Genomic DNA, 21,501 nt, shown 5'->3' with positions numbered 1-21,501 from the left:
ATGTATACATTTACGGCAGCACTTGTCGTAAAACCAGCCCAGTGGCATTACATTTGCATATCCATCAGGGGACGGTACCCATCCAACAGTCTCTCAGAAGCATAACGCTCTCTAGCGGCACACACCGTCATGTGTCGGCGGAATATCAGCGGCATAACAGCGGCACACCACTCCGAGGAACGGTATAAGAGTCTGGGGATCGGTAAAAGCCGCTGAGCAGCAATCGACATAACTTTGGCCACCTCTCCGAGGAACGGCATAAGGCTAGGCATCGGTATAAGCCGCTGAGCAGCAATCTACATAACTTTGGCCACCTCTCCGAGGAACGGCATAGGACTCTAGGCATCGGTATAAGCCGCTTAGCAGCAATCGACATAAATTTGGCCACCTCTCCGAGGAACGGCATAAAGCTAGGCATAGGTATAAGCCGCTGAGCAGCAATAGACATAACTTTGGCCACCTCTCCGTGGAACGGCATAAGACTCTAGGCATCGGTATAAGCCGCTGAGCGGCAATCAACATACCTTTGGCCACTTTTCGATCTCGGCGTCACTCACATGTGATGTGCAAATTTTGTCAAACACAGCTGTCATTTCATGGCAGCACTACAGCCATGCATGAGCACCTGAAACGTAAGCACCCTGGAGCTGTGGTGGCATGTACGCCAGAAGGGTAAATTCACGAGTTGAACCGATAAAAGTTATTTGTCTTCGTTATCAGTGACTTACAGCCGTAGCCTATCTGTTTTGTAGTGGTTTGTAGCATATCGTCGCTGTCAAGCAGAAGCCTCCTATCTTCAATATATGGTATTAAATTTACGTGTCACTGTACAGTGGGTACTAGTTTCATTTGGAGGATTTCACGCATGAGTCACGGGAGAGTCACACAGATTTTTTTTTTGGAGGAGTAATTGTGTTTTCACCAGAAGCTGCAATGTGCCCAAACAACCGCCAGGTGGCATCTGTGAGCAGCAGGACGCCTCCATAAGACAGCAGCACGGGGCAGTGAGCACAAATGGGGAATGCAATATAATAATAATACAGCATGGGCGAGCGGTCTTAATAAGCTATAAATGCAGTGCATGCCCAAGCCCTTCAATAAAAATAATTGAAAATATTAATCTGGCAGTGTGTTCAATTATACAATACCTTAGTTCTACTGTTTTGGTCTTAAATCCGTGCCTAATCTGTCCCGTTTTGCTTGCGAAAAGCTGGAAAGCTGACAGCTTGTTTCGCGCGTGCGCACTGTGACACAGAGTAGTACAGTTACTGCTAGAGGCTGTGTTTACTGTAGATGAGCATTTTGAATGGCAAAAAAGCTGTCAGTGAAGCAGCTTATCTGCCAACGCGCATGCGCAAAACTGACTTGTTTGAATTGTTCAGCGGGAAACTGTCAGTGGTTCATTTCATCGTGTAGCCCGGTCAAAATGAGTGAAAATATTAATTCTATTCAGTCTTTGCGTTCAGTGCCGTTTTCGCGGAGAACTTTTGAGGAAAAGAAAACTATAATTTCAAGTGGACGGCCTACTCCTGAAGTAAATATCACAAAAACTGGCCGACCCCCCCTCCCGTCAAACGATCCGGTCTGACAGTGACATATTGCCTGTTCATTCATGAAAACCATCTCGAAACACTCTGTCAAACAAGTGTCAGATCTGTCAATCTGCGGCGCTACTAGCCTAGTTCGCTCATTTTAAAAACACACCGGCAGCAGCGCCTACTGATCTGAGACGTGTCACGTGAGTTACTGTAAATGCTGTGTGGAAAACCAGCTGTGGTCTGTGATTGAGGTGCAGAAGGGTGAGTTTGGAGCTGACGAGAGGATCGCGCTGACGACCGTTTCATTACATTTTTCTCATTGAAAAACTATACAACTGGCATTTAGATTATGTTCTGCACAAAAAAATAAGTGAAATAATAACAATTCGGTTTTAGCAATCAACCGCTTATAGTGATCAAATGTACTCTGGACCAACGTGATCACTATAAGCGGTTTCCACTGTAGTAGTTAAAAACCATATTATATTTTTTATTAATAAATAAATACCCCCCTTACGGGCGCGCATGGTATTGACACTTCAGCATGACCACAGTAAAAGGTCACCGCTCGCCACTGTAATACAGTATAGTTTTTCAATGAGACAAATGTAACGACGGCAGCTACAGTATACGTCTCACTCTCTTTTTTCGGTCCTCAGTCTCGTCAGCTCGAAACACACCCGTCTGTATTTTTAAAATGAGCGAACTACTGTACAGTAGTGCCGCAGATTTCTCATTCCCCACCTTGTTTGATTGAGTGTGTTGCTGGATGATTTCTCATGAAGGAACGGGCAATAGCCTGTGTCACTTTTTTTAATTTCAAGTCAAGCGGGGAGGGGGGGATCCTTGTACCTGGGTTACTGTTACCAAGTATACGGAAATAAAAGTAGCGAAGCTCCGGACAGAGTTGCGGTGATTGTATCCACTTTATGATAGGCTACTGTAGATTATGAAAACACATGAGTCTATCACAACAAGGGATTTTCCAGATCAAATCCGTTGGATTATCCATACGAGAGGTAGACTGCCGGTTCTCACGGCCCGGACTTCTGCCAATAGTTTTTTTTTTTTTTGGAGGGTGTGTGTGTGCCGAGCGGACCCCTTTAGAGAGACACGCGTCTGTATGGGACAGGCTTTTATTTAATTTAGAACAAACCTTATGCTCAGCAAAAATTTCTTAGGTCGCCGGATCTGAACCCGATCGAGTTAGTCTGGGCTTCAATGAAACGCTACATTCGCTGTGAGGCCAAACCCAAAAACAGAGATGAACTGATCTCCGCAATAGAGTCATTTTGGAAATATAAGCTCACCAAAGAGGCCTGCAACAAATACATAGATCACTTGGACAAAGTCATTGAACAGGTCATAGCATTAAAGGGAGGACCGACTGGCATGTGACTGCATGGCAGACGGCGAAAAATGCCCAGGGCCGAAGGATCTCCTGCTGAAAGACTGATGCGCACACTACGCAGATCTGAGGACACACTCTGCTTTAAATTACCTACTGTATATCATACTGCACTGTTCTGTATACCTGTCGATTTTTTAAACAAAAATGTTTTATTTGAAGCACGTAGGCTACCATGTATATATCTTATATTTTTGGGAAGTCTGAATTCCAGTCACTACACATCTTATGAACGTGATGTAAAGTAATAACTTTATTTTTTTATATATATATTTTTTAAATGCAGCCTCTAAAACTAGAATGAAAAATATTTTCCTATGTTCCATCTTCTCGGCTCTATTGAAAGTAATGAGCTTAATAGACATATTAGCGCCTCCATTTATCTCTGACCAATAGGTGTGCTTGTAATAATTGCTGTGACGACAGCTGGACACAATGTAACACATTAGCATCCTCCATTTATCTCTGACTGTTGGAGCCATTTTGTATATTACACATAAGGTGATAAATAATTTAGATTTGTTGGATTTATTCTGATTTTGTATATTTGAGGTTATAAGAGTGCCTATTAGTTAATAACAACTGCGCTCTTCTTATTGGCTGAGATGTGCGTAACGTGATGCGTGCGTACTTTGGTTCAGTGATGATTATGGAGGCGAGGAGAGCACACTAGTTTTTGACCGTGCTAATGATTATTGCCTGATTTTGGATTGCTACAGTTTTATTTTTTGTTGTAACTTGAATAAAGGTTTCAATAAACCCACGTGAGAAAGAACTGTGGAGTTTTTGTGGCCTAAGACACGCCTCAACTACATGCTCACGCTCCATAATTTTAGTGTGTGTTTAAAAAGTAAAAAGAGATGGAGTCACACTTACACTGACCAATGGGTGTGTTTGTGGATACTTCACTCAAGTACATTGTCAGACAAAAGTCCTGCCCCCCACAGTACTTCACACAGCTGTTTGCTTTGAACAGAAAAACCGGTTCCTACAGTAGCTCTCCTCACACTTTTCAGTTCATAAGTGAAGAAATTTCGTCGTGTTTCATGTAATAAATTTCACATGTAAGGGGAGCTGAACATACAGCCTCCATTCAGAACTCCAAGACACATGTGCCAGATGCACAGAGGCATGCGTAAAACACAGATTGAGACCACTTCATGATGTTTAGTTATTTTTTTTAGTTCATTTTCGTTTCTTTTGGATTTTTGTGCGTATTACTGAGCTGTTTTGGTCCATGTTTGTAAGCCTTTTTTCCCCTGGATTATATTTTCTAAAGTTGCAACAATATAGTAATATAATATATATTGTTTTCGTTTCATTTCGTTAAGTATAAATCAATCAATCCATTTTCTTTGAAACTATGAGATTGTAGAGCACCTAAAAACCAAAGCACCAGTTCACTGTAGCGATTTTCATACACACACCCAGTCTCGCTTTCAATAAAACACACTCGCATTCTATTACAATCGGTGAAATATATGAAAACACAATTTAAAAAATGACAGTTGTTGCTCTAGTTTTTTGTTTGGGTAAGCTTCATATTTAAAAGCGCAATGTTCAGCTGTCAGAAATTAAAAGCAGCCTCCTCTTGTTATATTTGCAGCAACACTGTTGCTTCAGGCTGTGATCAGCTTTTTTGTATCGCTCATAGCCTACTTTCCATTAAAACAACCTGCTGCTCTTGGCTGAAATCAGCCCGTTGTGGCTCCATTCTACGATTAAAGTAGTATCAACAAAGTCACTGTTAACAAAATTAACATCTAATCTGTCCCTTCAAATTGTGTGTTTGGAGCAGCTGCAGACAGATGTGCATTAATGCTCCGCTCGTGAGTCCAGCTGCATCGGGTCCAGGCTGCTGGCACGACCGAAGCAGCTTAGAGACTGTTTAAACGAGCGATCGTGGGCTATAAGTGGATTGTTACATTCACGAGAACTTGCAGAAAATAGATATGAGACAATTTGCTAAAACTTGGAGCCAGACCCGGCCAGGCTACAGGAGAGATCAAAAATATGGAGGGGGACAGGACCCCCATGAGAACCACTGATCCTGTTGAACGTAACCACTGTGAAACAATAAAAAACAACATTGATCTGATTTACCGGCGTAGCGCTCCCTCTCTCCATTCACTCTCTAGCTCTCTCGACCACAGCTGCAAATTAAGTAGCCTATGGCCTATGAACAGCGCCACTCTCCATTGCAGCTATGTTGTGGTCAAATGTGGAATTATCCCCAAATCTTTTGAGCTGCATTTCAGTATGATGCTTCCACCTAGTGGCTACAATGTGACCTACAATTTCACGCAACGCGTGAATCACGCTTTCCGTGAGGGAAACCTCTATTTGAAACTAGTACCAACTGTAGGTAGTAAGCTACAAACCTACGAGCAAATAGAACGGAAATGGACATATTCATCCAATAGTGTGCAACCAAAAAGTGATTTATTAAAATTCAAAGTTATTAAAAATGCAACAGATCTCGAATGACAACAACAACTGCGGTTGTTGTGAACCCAAGCTCTGCCGTGCATCATAACATGACAAGAGGCCGGCTGGAGATAAGCTCTTTGAATACATTCATTGGTTAATAATGTATACAGACGTGAAGGGTGGCCAGTAAAATCGATTATAAAAAAATAGTCGAAAAAAGTCAAATTTGCAAATAAGAGGTTTTTGTCTGACAGCAACAATATCAGTAATAATTCATGTGTAGGATATTAAATCAGTACAAAACAGTAATAATATAAATTGGATAAGACACTGAATAGTAAACCTCCACTTAATGCAATGATTTATAACAATAATAATTCATTTGTAAGATATGTAATCAATTAAAAACTGTAATAATTACTATCAGGCATGACAACGTGATGATGCATAGATTTCAGCTTCTTAAATGATACACAATTCTGTTTTGTTCTCTCTTTTAGTAGTTCCAGTGCCAAGAAAAGGCGTGTAGATGACTTTGTTGTCAGAAGAGGCACATGAACCCCTCCAATGGCTCAAGTCTTGACAGAAAGCATCGTCAACATGATAGTCAATGACATCAAATCAAATAAAATTTTATTTGTATAGCCCAAATTCACAAATCACAGTTGCCTCAGAGGGCTTTACAATCTGTACAGAGACGACACCCTCTGTCCTTCGACCCTCGATTCGAGTGAGGAAAAACTTGCCCCAAAAAAAAGGCCCTTTTAACAGGGAAAAAAAAAATGCGGAAGAAACCTCAGGGAGAGCCACAGAGGAGGGATCCCTCTCCCAGGACGGACAGACGTGCAATAGATGTCGCATGTACAGAGCAGATCAACGAGATCACAATGTATTCAATTATAAGCGATGGTTGACAGGAGTGAAAGTACATTAAGATGTATTACAGCAATAATAATGAAATGCACATGGAAATGTGATTACTAGTGATAACAGTAGTAGTGATTAATGGTAAGGATGGTATGTAGTAATGCATTACAATAATAGTAGTGGAACGTATGTAACAGAGATGTGACTAATATTAGAGACAGTAGTGGTGGGTGTCAGGCAGGGTCATGGCAGTAGGCGCATCCACGATCAGGCAGGGCCATAGCAGTAGGCGCATCCACGATCAGGCAGGGCCATAGCAGTGGGCGCATCCACGATCCACGACCCGGGCGCGGCCAGGATCCATGGGAGCCTGTAGGACTAGAAAGCACAAGGACTCCGGGGAAGAAGTGAAGTCAGTGACATGCAGAGATGGGGCATGTATACAGGCATAATGTATACAGATGGAGAGGAGAGGAGAGGGGAGGAGAGAGAAGCTCAGTGTGTCATTGTCCCCCAGACTAGGCCTATAGCAGCATAACTAAGAGCTGGTCCAAGACAGGCCTGGGCCTGTCCTGGCCCAGCCCTAACTATAAGCTCTTATCGAAGAGGAAGGTCTTAAGTCTATTCTTAAAGGTAGAGAGGGTGTCCGCCTCCCGGACCAAAACAGGAAGATGGTTCCACAGAAGAGGAGCTTGATAACTGAAGGCTCTGGCTCCCATTCTACTTTTGGAGACTTTAAGAACTACAAGTAATCCTGCGTTCTGGGAGCGTAATGCTCTAGTTGGGTGATAGGGTAGTATGAGCTCCTGGAGATATGATGGTGCCTGACCATTAACAGCTTTGTAAGTGAGGAGAAGGATTTTAAACTCTATTCTTGATTTTACAGGGAGCCAGTGCAGAGAGGCCAATACAGGAGTAATATGATCTCTTTTCTTAGTTCCTGTCAGTACACGTGCTGCAGCATTCTGGACCAGCTGGAGACTCTTTAGAGACTTGTTAGGGCAGCCTGATAATAGAGAATTACAATAGTCCAGCCTGGACGTAACAAATGCATGGACTAGCTTTTCTGCGTCTTTTTGAGACAGGATGGGCCTGATTTTTGCAATGTTACATAGATGAAAAAATGCAGACCTTGAAATTTGTTTTATGTGGGAGTTGAAGGACATATCTTGATCAAAGATAACTCCCAGATTCCTGACGGTGGTGCTGGAGGCCAAGTTAATGCCATCCAAACTCGCTATATCATTAGATAATGCATCTCTAAGGTGTTTAGGACCAAGTACTATAACTTCGGTTTTATCTGAGTTTAACAGCAGAAAATTGCAGGTCATCCAGGTCTTAATGTCCTTGAGACATGCATGGAGGTTAGTAAGCTGATTAGTTTCATTTGGCTTTATTGATAGGTATAACTGTGTATCATCTGCATAACAATGAAAGTTTATGGAGTGTTTCCGAATTATATTTCCTAGAGGGAGCGTATATAAGGTGAATAGTATGGGTCCAAGCACGGAGCCTTGAGGAACACCATGACTAACCTTGGTATACAGGGATGACTCATCATTAACATGTACAAACTGAAATCGATCCGATAAATGGGACATAAACCAGTTTAATGCGGGTCCTTTAATGCCAATTAAGTGTTCCAGTCTCTGTAGTAGAATGTGATGATCAATGGTATCAAATGCAGCACTAAGATCTAGTAAGACCAGGACAGAGACAAGTCATTCGTCAGAAGCGATGAGGAGGTCATTTGTAACTTTCACCAGTGCCGTCTCTGTGCTATGATGTGCTCTAAAACCTGATTGAAAATCCTCATATAAACTATTTTTATGAAGAAAGTCACATAGCTGGTTGGCGACCGCTTTCTCAAGGATCTTGGAGAGGAAAGGGAGGTTGGATATAGGTCTATAGTTGGCTAAAGCTTCTGGGTCAAGATTAGGCTTTTTAAGGAGCGGTCTAATTACAGCTAGTTTAAAGGATTGTGGTACGTATCCTGTTAATAGAGACAGGTTGATCATTTCTAGTAGAGATGTGCTAATTAAAGGTAAAGTTTCTTTCAGCAACCTAGTTGGGATGGGGTCTAGGAGACAAGTTGTTGGTCTAGATGAAGAAACCATCGAAGTTAGTTGGTGGAGGTCGATGGGAGAGAAGCAGTCTAAATATAAGTCAGAATTTACAACTGTTTCTGAGGTTCCTGTGTTTAAAGATACAATAGTGCCAGTTGAGGGCAAGCGATGATGGATTTTGTCTCTAATAGTTAAAATTTTATCATTAAAGAAGCTCATGAAGTCATTACTACTGAGCGTTGTAGGAATACATGGTTCAGTAGAGCTGTGACTTTCTGTCAGCCTGGCTACAGTGCTGAAAAGAAACCTGGTGTTGTTTTTGTTTTCCTCTATTAATGACGAGTAATAGCTTGCTCTGGCATTGCGGAGGGCCTTCCTATATATTTTAAGGCTATCTTTCCAGGCTAAGCGGGATTCTTCCAAGTTGGTGGAACGCCATTTCCTTTCAAATTTCCGTGATGTTTGCTTCAATTTGCGGGTATCCGAGTTATACCAGGGTGCTAACCTCCTGTGCTTTATAGGTTTCCTTTTCAGGGGGGCAATAGAGTCCAGTGTTGTTCGCAATGAGCCTGCAGTGCTATCAACAAGATGATCGATTTGTGAGGAACTGAGGTTAGCGGAGGAGTCCTCTATTATATTAAGACATGGCATTGAATTTAGTGCCAGCGGTATAATTTCCTTAAATTTAGCTACAGCACTATCAGATAGACATCTAGTGAAGGAGTTTTTGCCTAATGGTGTGTAGTCCAGTAATAGAACTTCAAAAGTTATTAAGTGATGGTCTGATAAAAGAGGATTCTGTGGAGAAACTGTTAGATTTTCAATCTCGATACCATAAGCTAGAACAAGGTCAAGGGTGTGGTCAAAACAGTGAGTTGGTTTATGTACACACTGAGAGAAGCCAATGGAGTCTAATAATGAGATAAATGCAGTACTAAGGCTATCATTAACGGCATCCACATGAATATTAAAATCACCTACAATAATTACTTTATCTGATTTGAGGACTATACTTGATAAAAACTCAGAGAATTCAGATAAAAACTCTGAGTAAGGACCAGGTGCTCGATACACTACAACAAATAGAACTGGCTGTAAAGTTTTCCACGTTGGATGTGAAAGACTCAGAACAAGGCTTTCAAATGAGTTATAATTTAATTTAGGTTTAGGAATGATTGACAGACTTAAGTCATAAATAGCTGCAACACCACCTCCTCGGCCGGAGCCTCGAGGAATGTGAGTATTAATATGACTGGGTGGAGTGGATTCATTCAGGCTGACATATTCTTCAGGATGCAGCCAAGTTTCAGTAAGACAGAATAAATCAATATTACAGTCTGAAATTAAGTCATTTACTAGTACAGCTTTCGATGACAGGGATCTGATATTTAGGAGTCCGCATTTAATTCTCTTGTCTTGTTTTGAGATTGCAGAGTTGCTGTTAATTTTTATTAGATTTTCATGCACAACTCCTCTTCTGTGGACTTTTGATTTGATTAATTTAATTAATTTAGGTGGTCGGGGGGCAGACACAGTCTCAATGGAGCAACTGATCTAATGGAAGCTCAGAGAAGCGTGTAAGACTGCAGCTCTGCCTCCTGGTCTCAACTCTGGGTTGTCAGGCTGGTTGTTGGCTAATGAAATGGGTTAAATTTCTAGAGATGAGAGCCGCTCCGTCCAAAGTGGGATGGATGCCGTCTCTCCTAATGAGACCAGGTTTTCCCCAGAAAGTCCGCCAATTATCAACAAAGCCCACATCGTTTGCTGGACACCACCTTGACAGCCAGCGGTTGAATGATGACATGCGGCTGAACATGTCATCACTGGTTAGGTTTGGCAGGGGCCCGGAGAAAACTACGGAGTCCGACATTGTTTTGGCATAGCTACACACCGACTCAACATTAATCTATCTTATAGACGTCCTTAAATCAACTAAGAGCAAGATTGCCCTGACAGCTGATGCCTGGACCAGTATTGCCACAGAGGCATATTTTGGCATCACTTGTCACTTTAAGTGATGACTGGGAACTCACTAGCTTCTGCCTCACCACCATGCCACTGGAAGAACGACACACTGGAGTTAACATTGCTGCATGGATTGAGTATGCCATGGCAAGGTTTGAGGTCCCTGCTAGCAAGATTGTGGCTGTTGTCCATGACAATGGCTCCAATGTTGACACAGTGCTGGCTGCAAACATTTTGAAAGAAAAGCATGGGTGGAATTCAGTCCGCTGTGCAGGCCACACTTGGCCACAATAGGTGATCGGTCATGCTCTGAAACATCCTCAGATCACTAAAACACTAGGAGCAGCGAGGTGTCTTGTAGAGCACTTCAAAAGAAGTGAACTAGCCTCAAGCAAGCTGAAGACCAAATAGAAACAAATGGGAATCCCAGAGAAGAAATTTATCCAAGATGTCTCTACTAGGTGGAATAGCACCTTTTACATGGTGACTCGTCTGCTAGAACAGAGATGGCCGCTGACTGCAACATTGTCTAACCCAAACAGTAACACAGAAAGGGAAACAGCATCTCGACCTGAAACCAGACCAGTCGGCCTTGCTTGAGGAACTGGCAAAAGCTCTTCAGGCCTTTGAAAGTGCCACTGTCTACCTGAGTGGTGAAACCTATGCTACCGCCTCTGCCCTGCCTCCTCTGGTCAGAGGGCTTCAGAAGTCCACTCAGACCACCTATGATACAGCTTCTGTTTCTGGCATTCCAGGCAGCTGCTTCACAGGAGACAACTGCACGCTGGTCCAGAGAAGTCACTGTCAAAGATGACAACACAAACACACAGATCATTGCAGCTGCACTGGACCCGCGTTTTCAGAAACTGAACACTGAACCTGGTGTCAGAAATTTCAAAGTAAAGTCCAATCTCTTGCCTTACAGTCCATGCAAGAAGAAACTGCAAAGAGGCAGTGTGCCAGTGAGAATGAGGAAGCCATTACATGTGCTAAGAGAACTTCAAATGGGTCTCTTGATTCACTGTTTGGATGTGACTCCTCAACAGATACTGACAGTGAGACTGCTGAACAGGATGCTCACAACCAAGCTATCACCAACGAGGCAAGATTTATGTGTTTAAATAAGAACAGTTCTTATTAATTAACATTTAACATCAACTGTAACATGCCATACTTTTTCACAAGCCTAATTTTCATCTGTTGTCCCATTGCAGGTACTGATGTACTTTAATCCCCTATCTTGGTGGAAGTCAAATGAAGCAAAATATCCAAGTCTTGCATCATTAGCCTGGTCATTCTTGTGCATTCCTGCCACTTCTACTCCTTCTGAGCGACTGTTCTCAGCTGCTGGGAACATAACCTCCAAGAAGAGAGCCAGCCTCACACCTGAGTATGTTGATATGCTCACATTCCTGCATTGCAATTTGAAGAATTTGTGAATTATACAGTCATTTGTACTGGATTTTTTTTAATTTTATTTACATTTACTAGTTTTATTTGAAATTTTGGACTTGGCAGCACTATTTCAAAAAGGTATAGTTATAGTATAGTAAAGTTATTTGTACATTATGTTTTTGTTATCACAACTTGCACTTTAATGTATTATTTTGTCAATTTATGTTTCATTAAAATAACAATTTAAAAATGCAGTTGTTTCAAAATATTATGTTTTCAAATACATGTTTCATGGGTTTTTAATTTGCTCTGAGAATATGAGGTAAAGTCGAAAATAATTGTGACTAATCGAAAAAATAATCGTTAGATTAGTCGACAACCAAAATAATCGTTAGTTGCAGCCCTAGTGTTGGCCTTGTATGGCTATTTCCTGGGTTAAAATCCCAGGTGGCGTTGTTGACGACACACACTACACATACACACGCTCACACAAACACACACTCAGACCCGCTCTCGCCACAGTGGCATTAGCATTAGCATCTAGCTGCTCAGGTGATGGCTGGGGCCTGTCGCAGCCTGTTTTAGAAGCATCATTTCTCCCTCGGCCTGCCATCATAGAGTGTCCGCAAGTAAAAAAATAAGTTTACCTATAGTAAAAGGCTGCAGTATTAAGGCTTAAAGCTGGCAGAAAAAATACAAAAGTGTAATATAAAAGTGTAAAAAAAAAAAAATATCATTCCAGCGGAGCCTCTGTGAAACGTGTCTTACATCTTCCTCGTTCCACCAGGGGTCCCCCCCACTGTTGAAATTTAACCGCCGCTGCTAAGGAGAGGAGAGGAGGAGAGGGGAGAGTGCATAGAGGGCTGTGTTTTACCTCAGACATTTATTCTATTAATTATTTTGCATTATGGACGTTTCTGAAGGGGCTATGCCCATAATGAGTCTTAGTGTGATCAGCACTCTACAGAAAATATCAGTTGAACAGGCGGTGCTTCAATCTGGTCCAGGACACATGTGCTTACACAGTGCTAAAAGAATGTGGTCACGTGTGGCCAAGACCACCACTGACTGCGGTCTGAGTCATAAAATCCTAAGGCATTCACACCTGTACTTGGAGCTGTCCACTTATGAACAGGCGCTCACAACAAATAATACCAGGCCTGACCAGCTTGTTTGTTTTAGTGCTGCATCACTAGACTAACAAGAAGCTTCTTTCCACAGGCTGTGAGACTCGATTCATCCTCAGCACTCCACCATGAAAAATAGTTTCCATTTTATGACTAATCTAACCAGATAACAGAAATTCTGACCCGATGACCGGCATTAAGAATGATTACAATAACGTAAAGGTAGGATTTTGTAATATTTTGTTTAGGACAGCAACCGATGGTTATTTTCATGCTGGTTGTTTTCTCCATTAATCCTTTGATCGGTAAAAATATTGAGAACTGTGGTCACAGTAAGCCAGAGGCCCAAGTGACACCTTCACAATGTCCAGTCCAAACCTGAACATTATAAATACAATGAAATGATTTAAAGGAAACGCAGCAAATGTCATACCAGCTGTAAAGCGGCAACCACATGATTTTACTGGAAAAATAACTGAAACCACTATCAAAATTGTTATCAATTAATTTTCTGTCAATCAACTGATTAATCAAATATAAGCAATATATGTAAAAACTGATGAATACTTGAATTTATAACAAACCATATTGTATAAGCCCTTCATTTTTGTGCAAAAAAATAATAATTTCCAGTGTAACTGGTAATAACTATAGCTGTCAGATAAATGTAGTGGAGTAAAAAGTGCAATATTTGCTTCTAAGATGTAGTAAAGTGGAACTTTAAAAGTAATATGAAAAGAAAAGGCTAAATTTAAGTACAAGTATCTCAAATTTGTAATTAAATACATTACTTGACTAAATGTACTAGGGTGCCACCAGACTGAGGCGTGCGTTTTTTAAATTTATTTTACACACCCAGATCTACTTATGTTACTCCAAATAAATGAAAATGTTTCAAAATTCACTTTTGGAAGAAGGTTTCCTGGCACCGACTCCAGATGCTCCATCCTCTGCTGATGGTTGTTTGCGTCTCTTGTGTGTTGGTGGGATGTTATCCCCCTCATCAGCTGCAATAGTTTACTCTGCTGATGGTTCTATGAAATACAAAATATTCAGTCAGACATGTGAGAATGACCACAATTACGGCTGGATGGTACAGCAAAAAATTATCCACAGGCAGGTTTAAGGTGGGTCACAGAGGTGGTTCTTTATTCCTCCACCTCAGCAAACAGCATAACACATCAGTACCACCTCCCCCAGGTTGTTAAAATGGCCCCCATTTATAGGGTGTCACAGCTAATGACCCTGGAAGATTCCATCCACAGGGATCCACTGCCTATCAACATGTTTAACCCACCATTTTTATTCCTATATTTACACCACCTTATCAGTAACAAATACACACCCTCATTTGCCTCCCCTAACAACAAAAATACACATCCCACTTTGTCTTTTTTCCTGGGGGAAGCCTTTTGCCTGCACACCCTGAAGACAAACACTGGTGAGTAAACAATACACTTGACTTCTTCACTGCATGCACTTATTGAGCAACACAATACACATTCTTAGCTTAGCTCCTTGTTGAAGGAATTAACACATTTAATATGCACCTTTAACCCTCTGTCCCGCTGCTCTAGGTGGAGCTGCGTGGCCCACACATCACCCACCTGTAAAACCAAGACCCGACCAAGGACAATAAACGTTCAATAAATACGATAAACATATCCATACAAATGTGCAAAAAACAGTGTTAAAATGTATTGTGCAAATCTCCAATAAAGTGCTGTTGCTCCTCTGCATATGTAGTCACACTCAGTCCATAGTGCGTGGTGCCATGTGTGCAAAGCCTGGTGACGATGTGCTCTTCGTCAGATTTCCTCCTCCCTCTCCCCAAAGAGAACAGTACCTCATTCCTCTGACATTCTGGACAGACAGTCCGCCACCACATTTGACTTCCCTGACCTGTAGTGCACCGTGAAGTCATAGGGCTGCAGGGCCAGGTACCACCTAGCGATGCGCATGTTGGCATCCCTCATGCGATAAAGCCACTGCAAAGACCGATGATCAGTTTCCAGGAAGAAGTGCCGCCCCAGCAGATAATATCTGAGGGTGTCAATGGCCCACTTCATCGCCAAGCACTCCTTTTCCACTGTAGAGTACCTTTGTCTCTCTGTCCAGCAGCTTCCGACTCTCCTTCCACCACCACCTCCTCTCCTTCCACCTCCTGCAGAAACACTGCTCCCAGGCCCACTCCAAAAGTGTCCGTCTGAATGAATGAATGAATGAATGAATGAATGAATGAATCTTTTATTGTCATTATACTGGGTGTACAATGAAACTTTGTTAGACTATTCTCGGTAAAAGACAATTAGTTAGACAATATAAAACATATATTAAAAAAAATTAAAAAACATAAAAGGCACACATGGAGATCAACAGAACAAGACAAGAGCAGCAGTATATATAAAATACAATGTCTGTGCAGCAGAAAGGTATCAGTGCAGCTTCAAATAATGATAATAATAATAATAATAATAATAATAAGTGATAGCAGCAGCATGTATAACATGCGTGTGTATAACAGTGACTGTTATGATAGAAGTGGGATGATGTAGGCAACAGCTCTGGGGTAGAAGCTGTTTCTTAGTCTGTTTGTTTTGGTTCTGATTGTCCTGAACCTTCTGCCAGATGGTAACAGCTCAAACATGGAGTGACCGGGTGTGGGGTGTCTCTAAGGATGCTGAGGGCTTTCTTGTTGAGCCTTTTTGTGTAAATGGTGTCCAGTTCGGGGAGCTTCAACCTGATGACGCGCTGAGCCACCTTCACCACACGATAGAGACTGTAGCGTTCCGCGGCTGTACAGCTGGCGTACCACACTGTGGCGCTGGTGGTCAGGATGGACTCGATGGTGCTTCTGTAGAAGTTGAGGAGTAGTTTGGCCCGCTTCAGTTTCCTCAGGAAAAAGTCTCTGTTGAGCTTTATTGACCAGCTGCATGGTGTTGTTCGTCCATGCCAGCTGGTTCGACAGTGTGACTCCCAGAAACTTCAGCTTTTCTACATCCTTCACCGTCTCCCCATTTATGTGGAGGGGTGCGTACGGTTCCACCTTAGTCCTACAGAAGTCAGCGATCATCTCCTTGGTTTTAGAGGTGTTGAGGATGAGGTCGTTTGCTCCGCACCACTGTATGAGATGATCCACCTCATGCCTGTAAGCTGTCTCATCCTCCTCTGAGATCAAGCCAACTACAGTCGTGTCATCGGCAAACTTAATGACAGTGTCTGAGGGGTAGATGGGGGTGCCTCTATTTTCTGCAGCACCTGTTGCAGGTGCACCATATGCTCCTCCCATGATTGGCTGAAAATAACTACATCATCCAAATATGCAGCCACACAGTCAGATAAATCCCTCAAAACATGGTCCATTAGTCTTTAAAACGTGGCTGGCGCCCCCTGGAGACCAAATGGCATGACCTTAAACAGATACATACCAAATGGTGTTCTGAAAGCTGTCATCTCCTTGGCATCTGGTGCTAAGGCAACCTGCCAGTAGCCCTTGCTGAGGTCCAGTGTGGTGATGTACCGAAAGCTGCACACTGTATTCAGGTATCTGAAATCAATACAAAATCTGAGAGTACCATCTTTCTTTGGGACCAATACAATGGGCCTGCCACTCACTGTTATTCCCAGCTCCAACATCAGCCTAATTTCCTTTTGCAGCAGAGGAATCAACCGCTCAGGAATCCTGTAGCTTTTCTACTGCACTGGGGCATCTCCCTTCAGCCGAATCCTGTGCTGCACCAGTCAGGTGAAAGCTGGTGTCTCCCTGAAGAGTTCTGGGTCAAGCAGGGGCTTCGCCTCTGCCTGCTGGGTGAGAGACAGATGTGACAGGTCCACTTCTGGGCCCTCTGCTGTTGTGGTGGTAGCTGGGAAGAACTTGTCAACAGTATCCTCCTCCTGCACCTCACGGACCAAAAGCTGCTGGTGCACAGGCTCTGAAAGCACCTGGACCTCCTCAAGCAGGTTAACATGAAAAGTCTGGTATCTTTTAAACCTGTCCGGCATAAAAAGTTCATGTGTGACCTTACCCGCACGTTTGCTGATTTCATATGGTCCATGCCACTTAGTCAGCAACTTGCTTTCACTGGTTGGCAACAACAACAACAGTACTTTTTGGCCTGGATGAAAGACCCGCTCTCTGGCCTTTTGATCATACCACACCTTCTGGTTTTGTTGAGCCGACTCCATGTGTTCATGTACAAGCGCCATCATCTTCTCCAGTCTCTCCCTCATTTTTACCACATATGCTACCACATTTTCTCCTTCTGGCTTCGAACTCTCCCAGTAATCTTTCAGCAGGTCCAGCGGTCCTCTCACCTGGTGCCCATACAACAGTTCAAACGGAGAGAAGCCCGTAGATGCTTATGGGACCTCTCTGTACGCAAACAGCAGGTATGGCAGCCAGCAGTCCCAATCCGAACCTGTGTGAGACACAAACTTGCGCAGCATGTTTTTCAGTGTCTGGTTATAGCGCTCCATCAGCCCATCCGTCCCACAGTCTGTTAAAATCTCCTTGGGTATGCCTACTCTAGAAAAAAGTTGTAAAAGGCAATCTGCTACTTGTCTAGCTTTGAAAGACCTGAGAGGGAAGGCTTCAGGGTGCCGTGTGGCATAGTCGCACATGACCAAAATGTAAAGGTGGCCTGAGGAACTTTTCTCAAATGGGCCTACAATGTCCATGCCTATCCTCTCAAAAGGTGTATCAATGATGGGCAAAGACTGTAATTGGGTACGTGTAACTCCTCTAGCAGAGGTTAGTTGGCAGGTTTCACAGGAAGCACAGCACTGAGAGACTTGAGTGTACATCCCTGGCCAAACAAAGCAGCTTCCAATCCTGTTCAGAGTTTTCTGGAAAGCCAGGTGACCTGCCCATAGAATTGAATGCCCCATCTCCATAACTCTCTGTCTGAACTGTTGTGGCAGTGCTAAAGTCTCATTTTTTTCCCCTTTTCTGATAGAGAAGACCCTCCTTCACCATGTAGGTGTCATCATCTAAACAGCTTGGGTTATTTTGTTGAACACCCTCCACATCTGTCACCTTTTCAAACTACTGCTTCAGTGTCACATCTTGTTTTTGCAGTGAGCTCAAATCTGGGGGAAACTCAAAATCAAGCAGTTCTGGTGGTTAAGGAGAGCTTTGTGCTCCTTGTCTAAGTGAACCCTTTAGCTTCTCCCGTCTTCACTGTGCTTGTGACTTGTGAGGTTTAACTGGCCCTGCTTCCCAGTCTACCTCAAAGAAAGGCAGCTCTCTGAGGACTCCCTCTGCACTCTGGTGGTGACACAGGCAATGTGACTGAATCACTCAATGGCTCACTGAAATCGGCTACTGAACTCTGATCCTCCTCACTGCTCCCGTCAGGTTTGCATATTGGCGGGGTCATAAGGTCATAGAGTGTGGGTACATCATCGCCTAGAGCAGCCATTCCTGACCCCAATTGGGGTCGCGAGATGATTTCTGGGGGTCGCCAAATCATTTTGGAAAAATATAAATGCGCAAAATAATGAGCGTCCAACCGGATGTTACAAGGACGACGAGCGGTTGGTCTCAAACAGGCATTTTATTACTCAAAACCAGTTGCATGTCTGCCCTTCTCATTCACACATACAGACACGGCTCTCTCTCTACCCCGCCTCTCACCGTGGGGGGAAATAAAAAAAGAAAAAGAGAGAGAAAAAAGGCGCGTTGTTGTTTTAGCCACAGCTGCAGCAAGTTTGCTAGCTGGAAAAATGGAGCGATGGCTTAAAAGAAAAAGTGTTCCAGCACAAGACAGTCAGCAGCAGCAGCAGGGGTCCCAAGATCAGCCACCAGAACCACCACCTGAGAAACATATGGCACTGAGAGCTTGAAGCCAGCAAAACTAAAAAGACATTTAGAGACAAAACACAGCAGCTTAACTTATAAGCCAATTGATTTTTTTCAGCGCAGGGAGCAAGAACTAAAAAGGCAAAAAACAGTGGTGAGTGAATATTCTACAGTCCCTGCTAAGGCCCTGGCAGCTTCATATGAGGTCGCATATCTGGTGGCTCAATCGAAAAAGGCTCACACGATTGCGGAGAGTCTCATCCGTCCCGCAGCTGTAGCAATCACAAGAGCAATGCATGGGGAGAAAATATCTAACACTCTTTAACCATTCCCCTGTCAAATGACACCGTGGGGCGCCGCATTCAGGACATAGCAAATGACATTAAAGAGCAACTCATTGACAGAGTGAGGAAGAGCAAATTGATGAATGCACAGATGTGTCAGGAGATGCGCAGCTGCTGGCCTTTGTGAGGTACAGCTACGAGGACATGTTGTTTTGCTCATCAATGGAGGGAACATGCACTGGACGGGACATTTTCAACAAGCTCAACAGTAACATACAAAAAGAGAGACTGAGATGGGAGAGCTGTGTCTCTGTGTGCACAGATGGAGCTGGAGCTATGCAGGGGGCAAGAAAAGGTTTGAGGGCCTGCGTGTTAGAGGTAGCCCCCATGTGAAATTTCTGCACTGTATGATCCACAGGGAAGCACTTGCTGGCAGGTGTCCTCCAAACATCAGTTAAGATTGTCAATTTCATTAAATCACGGCCACTGCAAAGCAGACTCTTTGCCACACTCTGTCATGAAATGGGATCAGACCACGAAGGACTTCTCTTTCACACAGAGGTCAGGTGGCTTTCTCACAGCAAAGTTTTAACGAGGCTCTTTGAACTGCGTGAGGAGGTCCGCATATTTTTATCAGACTGTAGTTCTCCCCTTGCTGACTATCTGACTGACCCAAAGTGGGTCACGAGCCTCGCATATTTAGCCAGCATTTTTGACAAACTAAACAGCTTAAACTTGTCCCTACAAGGCCCAAACACAAATGTCCTTATTCTCTCTGATAAGGTCATGGCATTTAAGAGAAAGCTGAAGTGGTGGGCTGTGCGAGTGCAAGGGGGAAGTGTTGAAATGTTCCCTGAGCTTGATGACTTTATGGAGAGTTACGACATAACCATTCAAACTATGAAAGGAATTATTGCCTCTCACCTCAGAAGCCTGCTTGAAAGTTTCAATAAGTACTTCCCAAATGATGACACGCCGGAAAAGTACGACTGGATACGCCAGCCTTTCACCACCTCCACCGCACATCACCTGCCATCAGAGCTGCAGGACGCCCTGCTAGATCTCTCCTCTGACCGCACGTTACAGACTGCTATCTCGGCATGCGCACTGGAAGAGTCCTGGTTGTCAGTAGCAACAAAGTACGCAGCACTGTCAAAAGCTGCAACCGATGTACTATTTCCATTTGCATCCACATATCTGTGTGAAAAGACCTTTTCTGCACTGACAACAAAATACAGATGAATGACAACAAAATACAGATGAATACTGAAAAACAAATACAGATCACGACTCCTCAGAGTTGAGAGTGATCTTCGCGTGGCCGTGTCTAACATAAAGCCAAGAATGCAGCTGCTCTGTTCAAACAAGAGGCAAACAAAAGGCCCAGCCATCACATTACATAGTGGTTGCAGCTATTTGGCTTTGTGAAGAAAAAAAAAAGAAGACAACGTTTATAGAGTTAGGAGTTTGTTTTAACAAAACTTGTTAAGTTGTTGTTATGACACAATGTTATGACGTTCTTTTTCATGTTTAAGCTCTCAGCAACATAGATGTTTAAAATGAAACATGGGCAGTTTTTCTCCCCAGTGTGTTTTGTTAAGGCTTCCTAATTAGCATGTGCTGGTTATCATTTTATTTCATTAAAAAGAAAAAAAGTTTGCGTTAATTGTTTACATTTTAACCGGCTCAACTACCAGCAATATGATGGGATGTAGCGACCATCGTCGGTCTGTAACTCACGTGAAAAGTCAGACTCTTGTTTGAAAATATTCAAAAGTGTTTCAAAATAAAATGATAAAGAAACTAATAGCTGAAGTGTGATCATAAGTGCTTGTCTGATTTGTAAATTCGACGTAGCCTACGGTGTATTGATTGTGTGTGGGTGGGGTGGGGGGGGGTCAAATCAATTCAAATTTTATTTGTATAGCCCAAATTCACAAATCACAGTTTGCCTCAGAGGGCTTTACAATCTGTACAGAGACGACACCCTCTGTCCTTCGACCCTCGATTCGAGTGGGGAAAAACTTGCCCCCAAAAAAAGGCCCTTTTAACAGGGAAAAAAAAATGCGGAAGAAACCTCAGGGAGAGCCACAGAGGAGGGATCCCTCTCCCAGGACGGACAGACGTGCAATAGATGTCGCATGTACAGAGCAGATCAACGAGATCACAATGTATTCAACTGCGGACAGCAGTGCATATTGAATTGGGGGTCGCGACTTAAAAAGGTTGAGAACCACTGGCCTGGAGTGTATGGCAATGTTGGAGCTAATGCCACAGGCAACATTAAAGTCTGCCCCCCCCCACAGTCAGATAAACTTCAGCTGTAGGATAAACATGCTCATCTCCATGAATACAGCTTATCCGTGATCTGTCTTTACTCCATTTATCTCTGGGGACCAAACCGGACAAAACTACAGTCTGAAAACCTGCAGAGTCAAGTAATGCTATTTCACGCTTTCAATTGATCAGAACTGGGGCTGCATGGCCTGCGTCCCTCACTGTACCCACTGTAGCTGGCCTTGGAGCAGAATAAAGGAAAGATGGTTTAGTGTGGCTCAAAGCTGGGCAAAATGGTTTTCTATGCCCTAAACCATTACAGTGGTAACACCTGACATCGACTT

At 43.2% G+C, this 21,501-nt stretch overlaps 1 protein-coding gene across 11 annotated transcripts in view; it reads right to left on the bottom strand.

Annotated features, from left to right (window-relative positions):
- LOC311253833 (uncharacterized protein) overlaps nt 1-21,501 on the bottom strand; it is a 48,627-nt gene that overhangs the window by 4,130 nt on the left and 22,996 nt on the right. For 3 of the 11 annotated variants that reach the window (XR_014621952.1, XR_014621953.1, XR_014621954.1), the window contains 2 exons: nt 14,347-15,002; nt 8,970-13,830 (listed from right to left, as the gene is read on the bottom strand). The exons of 1 other annotated variant lie outside the window; for it this stretch is intronic. Coding sequence is in view for 3 of the 10 variants with exons in the window: in XM_084384310.1 (XP_084240436.1) it covers nt 14,644-15,002; nt 16,225-16,343 (478 nt within the window). In the remaining 7 variants the exon portion in view is untranslated. Of the gene's footprint in view, nt 1-8,967; nt 15,003-16,224; nt 16,344-21,501 lie in introns of those variants that run through there. 7 more of the 11 variants (XR_014621949.1, XR_014621951.1, XM_084384311.1 and 4 more) reach the window with 6 other exon arrangements.

Source organism: Pagrus pagrus, assembly GCF_965226575.1.
Source record: "Pagrus pagrus genome assembly, contig: HAP1_SCAFFOLD_51, whole genome shotgun sequence".
NCBI lineage: Eukaryota > Metazoa > Chordata > Actinopteri > Spariformes > Sparidae > Pagrus > Pagrus pagrus.
The sequence above is the reverse complement of the archived record's forward strand: the minus strand, read 5'-3'. Positions and strand labels throughout refer to the sequence as shown.